The sequence below is a fragment of the Propithecus coquereli genome, unplaced genomic scaffold (genome assembly GCF_000956105.1).
Source record: "Propithecus coquereli isolate 6110/MARCELLA unplaced genomic scaffold, Pcoq_1.0 Scaffold7, whole genome shotgun sequence".
Taxonomy (NCBI): domain Eukaryota; kingdom Metazoa; phylum Chordata; class Mammalia; order Primates; family Indriidae; genus Propithecus; species Propithecus coquereli.
This window is the reverse complement of record NW_012153062.1, coordinates 2,687,789-2,696,782: the sequence shown is the minus strand read 5'-3', so window position 1 is coordinate 2,696,782 and position 8,994 is coordinate 2,687,789. Positions and strand designations below refer to the sequence as shown.

Here is an 8,994-nt window from a genome sequence, read left to right as displayed (position 1 = left end):
AGACATAACGAAGGGGACCTAGAAACATACCTAATTAGCTATGTTACTTGGAACAAGTGACTCAGACTCTTTAGGCACCTATGTCCTCATTTATTAAATGGGAAAAACAATAGTAACTGCCTTTGATTATTATAAAATTCAGATGGGACGATATATGTTGTATTAGTCAGGATTGTCCACAGAAACATAACTGATAGGATTAATTTAATTAATTTAATTGATTATTACAAGGAATTATTGCATAAGTTATGAGTCTAAAATTTGATAGGGTAGGCCAGTGGGCTGGAGACTTGGGAAAGATTTACAGTTCGAGTCCAAAGGCAGTCTGATGTAGAACCATAAAGAGCCAGTGTTGTAGATGAAATCTGAAGGCAGTCTGCTGGAGAATTCCCTCTTGCTCGAGGGACATCACCCTTTGTTCTAATCAGGCTTCCACTGATAGGATGAGGCCCACCCATGTTATGGAGGGCAACTTGATCTACTCAGAGTCCATTAACTTAAATGTAAATTTCATCCAAAAATACCCTCACAAAATCATCCAGAATAATGTTTGACCAAGTATCTGGGTACTGTGGCCCAGCCAACTGACACATAAAAGTAACTATCACATATGTAGAACATTTATTATAACTTCTTAGACATTAGGTAGGAAATGTCTGCCTACCAGGCTCTCTGGTCTGGTCCTACGTCCCCATTCACGTTTGGAGGCAAGGATCCATGAGAATGTGTCTTAGGATCAAGGGCTTATAATGTCTTGCTGGATGAAATAATGTGATTTTTCATTCTTTATTCTGAGTCTCTCTGCAAGCCACACATGTAAAATTGAGTTATATTTTCTACAAACAACATGGATAAGAAAAACTTCCTAGTATACAGTAGAAAGTGAACACAGAAAGAAATGCGTGTAAGGGAAAAACTCGTGTAAAATCATGGATTGCCATGGCCTAACTCGAGGCTCTGGTCACTTGCAGTTCCCCAAAGTAGTTCAAGGAAAGAGCTAAAGCATTGTGTCCTCTTTTTCTCAGAAAAGGATACAAATATCATGCTTTTTTCTTTAATCACTATGAAGGGTATTTCTCCCTGACAGTGAATATCTTGATGAGGACTCAGGCATATATACATGAGATATCTTTCATAATATTCCCAGAAGGCTTGAACTCCCAGATTAAAAAACTTTCATTGGATGGAGGTAGAGGGTAATACATTATGATGGCATCCATGCAGCCCTGGAAAATTTCTTTCCTAGATAACTGGAATTCTTTTTTAAGTGTTACCAACTCCAGAAGTTAAAATTCCCCATCATGACAAGGCAACAAAGGGAGTCAGTTTATATGAGTCATTAATATCACGCAACTATCTAAGGAGTAATGTTAAGTGACATGTGTGCTTCTTACAGTGAGGCTGGCACCTCCAAGGTCGGCAGGCCACCATTTCCCATTTGCCCCTGCTCATGGGCCACTGTAAGAAACCTGGCCTGTTCTTGGTAAAAGATGTATTTTAGCAGAGTAGAATCTAATTCAGTAGGTAAAGCTGGTTAAGAGGAACAGGAAGTGAAACATTTGAATAACTACACTGTCATCATCCTCATTAGATCTGAACTAGCATTATATATCCATTTGGATGGAATTCCCCATAGAACTAACAAAAACTGCTCTACCTCAAAATCTGAATGGTTGACATGAAGTTGTATATTCAAAAGAGGCAGCAAAAGACCATGTTTAAAAGGATTTATGAAATTTTATTTGATATTATTAAATCATACAGATTTCATGGTAAATATGCATTTCTAAAAGTACATAAGAAAACATTTTATTTTTCTAGATCTTGAATTTGTCATAGAAATATGCCACGGATTGTTACTTTACTTATAGATTCATATTAAAATATGCCATATAAAAGAGATAAATGAATTTATATGACTTTATTACTGATTATGAAAATAGAGAAATACAAAAATATTAGCAATAACGGAAAATATATATTTCATTTTCATTCCATTACTTTTAAGATTAAACATAAACACTAAAATAGAGAGTAGTCAAATTGATTGTGCACATTTAATATATATAATCAATACTATATTTTTCATTCTTGAATAATGAAGCATATGACTCAGTGCTGTATAATTTGGGCTTTGTTCAAACATTAATTGCTATAATCATGAAGGTTTCTATTAAAAGCAGACAGAGCAGATCTGTGCACAGCAAAGGAGTGCCTTTAACCAGAGCTCCATCCTAACGTCTTATTTTGTTAAGAACATAGTTTAAATATTTAAAGGAGAATGTCATGTTGGCTCATTGGTGAAGAGTTTGGATGCCTGTCTCAGGCATGAGTGGTGAACAGCATTTAGTTAATAAATATTCTCACTTTCAGTGTCCAGCACCAAAAAGATGCTATTTTAGTGAAGGGGGGCCTTACTTAATACAGTTCTACAAACCCTAGTTTAGGCTTGCTTTCTGTCATAGCAAATAATTATTTGACTTTCTTCATTTGTACTATATGGAGCTAATTACATTTTCTTGGAAACAGCATTAAAATTAAAGGCAATTTTTAATTGTAAAATGTTTCCCTAGAAAAATTTTCTTATGTGTCAAAGTGTACTTTGTTCCAAAATACTTAATTTCACTTACAGTTAGAAATCAAATACGGAGCACAGCATAGGGTGATTTGGAAATTGCCACACTAATTACCAGGAAAATGTTAATTTTTCACAATAGACAACTGATGGTGAACATCCAATTAACTGCTACACAGTTATTTAACAGCTATCCTCAGAAAAGAATCATTCTATTTTATGACCATTAGTTGAATAATAACTGGCATTAGACATCTTCTTAAATTTAGAAATTGATTTAAAAATCATGTATTTTAATTAGAAATTTATTTAGAAATTATATATTCATTTTAATTTGAAATGAGCTGGACACAAAGGTCACAATTTTAAAAGATCAGCATATGTAGGTGACATCAAAATTCACAGCAACTGCTTCACAAATCACCTTAACACACTGGATTCACAGCTAAGGGTAAGCCTCTCTTTGGTTCATAAGGTGTTGTCCTGGAAACCATTTTGATGCAGTCGATAATAGGACAGACACTGAGACACAGAGTACAGCCTGTACAAGCGTCAGTAATGGTGGGCAGGTGGGTTTCTGGATCAAACTGTATAGCCTGCAAACAGAAATAAAGGATATGATGTCACTGCCCACAAAGGTCAAGGATGCCCCCATGTTAGCCTCAACATTTTTCTCCACTGCAATGGAGCTTACTTTGAGACAGCTACGTCCAGCACTATGGTACAACTATAGCAACAGTTGAGCTGGCAGAAGAGAAAGAGGAGAGAGAGAGAGAAATCCTTTTAAATTAGAAGCATAATGTTTAAAATTCCTTAGAGTTATTTTTCTTCATTGTATGAGGAAAATATTTCATAACCTAGTAAATCTTCAGTTTTCTTTGTTCCGAGCAGAGCTCAGGTCTTGGGTGTCTTCTACCTGGGAATGTCGGAGAGCTTTCACACATTTTCCTTTTCCTCCTCACACTCCTTGTTCTTGACAGTGGAAAAGTGTTAACTGTCAGATGGGGCAATGAATGCACTTGTTTGGATTTCAAATAATACATGCAGTTCTCAGAAGAAAGCAGTAGGAAAAAATTAGCTTAAGAGTCAGCTTTGAATTTTGAGAATTTCCAAGACGATTCTAGTAATTGTCCCACCACGAGGGAGACAAATCCCTGAATGAAGAGCAAGAACACCTGGCATCCTGTCCTGGCCCTGACTCTACTGAGCCAAGAGAACCAGGGCCAGGGCTCCAGCTCCGAAACTGCTCAGGATTTTGAGAAATTCAATAATTTCCTTCCTGCCTGCCTTCCCTCCCATCCCTCTTCCTTCCTTTTTAACATGAAGCAATCTAGAATAAGCAATAAAAATATACAGTGTAAAATTTAGGATTGGGATTAAAAAAAAAGATATAATGACTATTTTCCCATTAAAGAGAAACATTTCAATAGTGAAAACAACATGCAATACCTCAATGGAACTATAGGATTTCTACCTGGGATGGACTTCAGGGCAGCTGTGTTGGGGGTAGGTGGTAGAGGCAGAGGGGTCTTGCCCGACAGTCTCACTTGCAGAACAAGAACAATGTTCTTACTCAAACTGTACTAATTTGAAGTGACTAGGTAGGCACTGAGAGAAATTATGAGGGACGTGAAGTTCCCCCAAACCCCACAAGTTACTCCTTGAGGCCAGGTCTGCAAATCCTACATCTTCAAATAATTTCATGGTTCTAATTTTTTTCCTGTTTCACACCTATGTTACATTTCAATTCTCTCTCTATATATACATTTGTTGTTGTTTAAAAAATTCCCCCACAAATGAAACTATGTGTAATTATATCTTTCCTCTTTTATGTACATAAAAACAAAAATGGTCTTTTCAGAGTAAATCATGATAGATTTCTTAATATATAGAAAATGTCTGATCTTTAAGGAAACAACCATATATTTTAACAAGAACTATAGCTATAGCAAACCATGAGGAAATTTTTTTACAGAAGTTATTGCTGTGTTTTATAAAACAACATTTCAGATTGCCATTTGGATGAGTAAAAGCTATTTCTCTTCCTTATATACCCTTTTATATAAACAGAAACCCAATGAAGCAACTGATAAAAACTCAAACAATATTATGTTTAGAGATTTTACACTTTGAAAATTTGCAAACTTACAAACATATAAAACTGTACATTCAGTTGGAGATTTTGATTTTCTTTTTTTTTATCTTTTGTGACAGAAGAACCAAAGAAAGACTTTCTAAATCTTTTTAAATGCATAATTGTGATTTTTTTCTCATTAATAAGACCATTTTTACTGATGTTTACCAAGGTCAGAATTGCAAGGTGTGAGCCATAAGTTCTAAGATTTAAGATATATTAGAACTCTGATGCTTTGATAGTTATAGGACTTCTTGACTTAACTCTGATTAGTTAATTAGTAAGATGAAATGAAAGTGTATGTGATATGATTAGCATTTTCAAAATAACTGTTAGAGACACCTTTCAACTAGAAAAAAAGTGATAAATTGGGTAAAAATTTGTTGTAAAACTAATGTGAAATTAAGAAGAGATTTTTTTTAAAAGAGATTTTTTTTTTTTTTTTAAAAACTAGAATTTGTCTATCATTAGTATATTCATTCTGCCATGAGCAACTTGGGACTGCCCCAGGTTGAATAAGGCGAATAAACCTCTTTTCAAATATGGGGCATTTTATTATTTATGTAGAAAATTCCATTAATAGCTTCTTAGGAGGATCTTATCTTACTTTATTATATCTTTTTATAGTTTGAAAAATGTAATGAAAATAATACTATGTAGTTTCTAGCTATTTCTAATCGTTTAGTTGTTTTCAGCAAATTTTAAAATTTGCTTTCTCTAAATTCCGTATCTTCAAAAATTCTCTTACTTTCACAATGAATCAGGCCTTTAAGAAAAACTTACATTTAAAGGTATTTTTATAATCATTTAATCATTCATTTCTAAAATTCAACCAGTTCAATGGTCATAATTGTGTCAAACTATTAAAAATAGCAGATTATACGAGAGGTAAATGAAGAAGCAAATTAGAAGTCAAAGAGAAGTTCATAGAATATGTTTTCAAGAGAATATCCCACATTGAAGGAGTTGAATTCACAATTTTTCTTTTTTGCCCCATGGCAGACTCTCAGCTGAGGGTTGAGGAGCTGGAAAGTACCTACGGCTCACTTCTTGAGGCAGGAATATATCTTGTTGGCTTTTCCAGCTACAAAGGAATTTCTGGGACCAATCTGTACAACTAGTTGGTGGGAAAGTGCTTTTTCTTTCTTCCCATAGTAAAAGCCCAGTCAATATGGAATGGAAGAGAATTCTCTTTTGGCAGAAGGAATCCTGTCCTTTCAGGATAATGGCAATGAATGGTAGTTCTTTCTCCTTCCCTCTGTATTAAAGCGTAATGCTCTCTTAATGTCCATAATTTTGTGCGAGTTTCTGTTTTCAATTGGACTTCTCCCTCCAATTTTATGGGTGATGAAATGATATTAAAATAATACTGTGCATTGAATAGTGGCATAGTCAGTGTAAGTTATGACTTCCCTTTTTTAAAAAATATTATACTATAAGAGTGAGAGGACAGAAAGATATGCCCCTGCAGCAGAGCAATACCTGGCACATCTGGTTTGAATTGTACACTTAGCAACACAAGAAGCTTGCTGGCACAACAGCCAGAAGAAACATGCCTCACAGCAACCTAATTCCAGCAGGATTCTTACCTGGTAGCCAGAGTCATTACAGGTCATGTAGCATTTGCCACAGTTGATACACATTTCTTCATCGATCATAGCCACAACTTGCTCGACATTGCTCAATTCACCAAATGTTCCCAGGTACTGCAGTGCTTTTCCTATTACCTCCTAAAAGATAGGCACTGAATTACTCATGGTGTTCATTTTTAAAACATTCCCATGTAATAACTAACATCAGTCCACATTTCCCTGTTTTTATATAGAGTTGCATTATGTTAACAGAGGAGACTTTGGGTATCGTAGTTATGTATAAGCTTTCCATGATAATTATAGCTTAAATATTGCTGTCTTCTGAAAGATGGGCAATATGCATGCCTGACTTGGAAATACAAGACCTAATTAATTGCATTCAATAGGTTTTCTACTGTATAATTGAAAACAGTGTTTCTGTGGACACAAAAAAGAAATGACACCCTTTTGAGTTGTTGCAGCTTACTTTTTCTCACTTTTGGGCCTTGAAGGATTCAAAAGTAATGTAAAGCGACAAAGGGTAACACACTTACACTAGAAAACTTTAGATTGCTAAGAATGAGGGGAATAAAAGTGTGAATGCTATGCATTTATATCACTGTATTTGGACTCTAGATTTTCATTTAGAAAAAAGCTTTGATAGCACACTCACCTGTCGTGTTTTGAAGAGTATATTTCATTATTTAGAAATTCTAATTTATGTTAATTAATTAGGTTGATCCAATAGTTAAATCAGATGCTCTTTTACTTTTAAAGAACTAGAATTTTCTTCATTCACCACTGAAGATCTTTCATGTGGTTACATATCTCTTTGTTCTTCATATTAATTGGAAATGTGTTTAATATGTGAAACACAGAGGATGTTTCATCAACAGTAAGAAAGACTTTGCTTCATAAAACAAAACAGAAGAATGTAACAATGTTTGTCAAATTAGTATGCTGTCAAGATTTTTGCTTTTCTTTTTCACTATTAAAACGAGAGTCTTTTGTTTAAATTCAAGGTCCATGTTCAAGGAGGTTTGACTCTTACTTAAAATCATCCTTCCATATTCTCTTTGGTATTTTATTTTCTGCTCTTCTTTTCATGACCTTGGTTACCCTTCTTTACTTTTTTTTTTTCCTGTTTGAGCTCTAAATGACAATATGCTTATTACCATGAACTTTCAAACTGAGACAAAGTTCACATTTTTATACAGCACATTTATGTATCTCTCAAGTGGTAAGATGACAGAAAACTTCCAATACTGTCTTCCCTATTTTCTTTTCAACATATTGAAGTTATAATTTCAACTTTACTGAAGTCTCCTTGTAGGTGGGCTCTTGATGTCTAAATCAATATCTCCATTCTGAACTGCTCTCACAAACTCAGGATCTACATTTATCAGCTTCATGATGAGATTTGTCACTAGGAATTGGTACTGCAAATTCAGCACTTGCTGAACTTAACATCAACAACAAAACTGGGTCTTCTTTTATGTTTCCTTAGTTTTGTGAACAGCATTAGTATTTTTTCAATCGTGGAGGTTTGGAATTCCATAGTTATGTTTCACTCCAATTTATCCTTGCTCCAATATCACATCTCTTGTCAAGTCTTCTGAGCTCTGGATCTGCAATAGCTTTTGAATTCTCTTTCCATGTCTACTACCATCTTTAGCCATTATTAATTAATTTCTCATTATTTTTATTGCAGTTGTAAAAGCCTCCTTGATAAGTTTCATCCTTACCTTATTCCTTTCTCACTCTACCCTGCGCAATATTGTCATCTTAATCTAGGCTGTAAGGCACAGACTAAGTTTCTCACTACCTTACTCAAAAATCTACTGAATTAAGTACAGGCTCACCAGGCTGGCATTTAAGGCTTTCTGCCAACATGGCTTTTTCTATCTTATTCCTTACTTCCAAACACGGTGCACCTCAGCTACACTGGAGGACACGCTTTTCCATTGACATATCTGAGGCCTAATTTTATGTTGAGTCCTTTGTCTGAAATACCCTTCCTTCCTCTCTCCCCTTTGAAACATCCTACGCATCATCTAAAGACATCTCAAATGCCACTAATCAATGAAGATTTCCTCAAACCTTCTTTCTCCTTTCCTAACCAAATGTGAAGATATGATCTCTCTCTCTTCCTCTTTCATTTCTTCCCTTACCATCTCCCTTTTTTCCCCTCCTTTTCCTCTCCCCCCTCCCCCATCACATCCTCTTTCTTATTTTACTTCCTGATGGCCTATGGTATTTTGTCTATTATGTGAAACTAATGGTAACAGATAACTTTTGAGTACTTACTATACCTCAGGCCAATGCCATAGTTTTTAAACATTTTCTCACTTACATCTCATGTATTTTATAGATAATGAGGTGAGTGAGATTTAAGGTATAAAATTAAGTAAATGATGAAGCAGGGATTCAGACCAGCGCTGCCTGACTTCAGATACTGTGATCATCAGCACTCCGCTATGCTGACTCATTGTTATTTTCTATTTAGCAAATTTTATTTCATGTTGTAGATATTTTCTACATTTGGCTTCCTATGTTGCAGTCTCCTAGTAGGCTCATTCATCTTTGTAACTCATGTGGTGTATTTTGTTCCTGTAGATTATTGAAACATAGATGGGAACTCAAATATTTGTTGAAATAAATATATCTTTTGTATATCTACACATTAAACATACAGTATAGTAGTAGGCACATAG

The 8,994-nt window shown here is 34.8% G+C and overlaps 1 protein-coding gene across 1 annotated transcript in view; it reads right to left on the bottom strand.

The window, feature by feature from the left end:
* Window positions 1–2,022: 2,022 nt before the first annotated feature.
* LOC105823750 (dihydropyrimidine dehydrogenase [NADP(+)]-like) overlaps window positions 2,023–8,994 on the bottom strand; it is a 141,138-nt gene continuing 134,166 nt past the window's right edge. The window contains exons 4-5 of the mRNA XM_012661011.1: window positions 6,299–6,439; window positions 2,023–3,171 (exon numbers count right to left, since the gene is read on the bottom strand). Coding sequence (XP_012516465.1) covers window positions 3,001–3,171; window positions 6,299–6,439 — 312 coding nt within the window. The 3' untranslated portion in view covers window positions 2,023–3,000. The remainder of the gene's footprint in view (window positions 3,172–6,298; window positions 6,440–8,994) is intronic.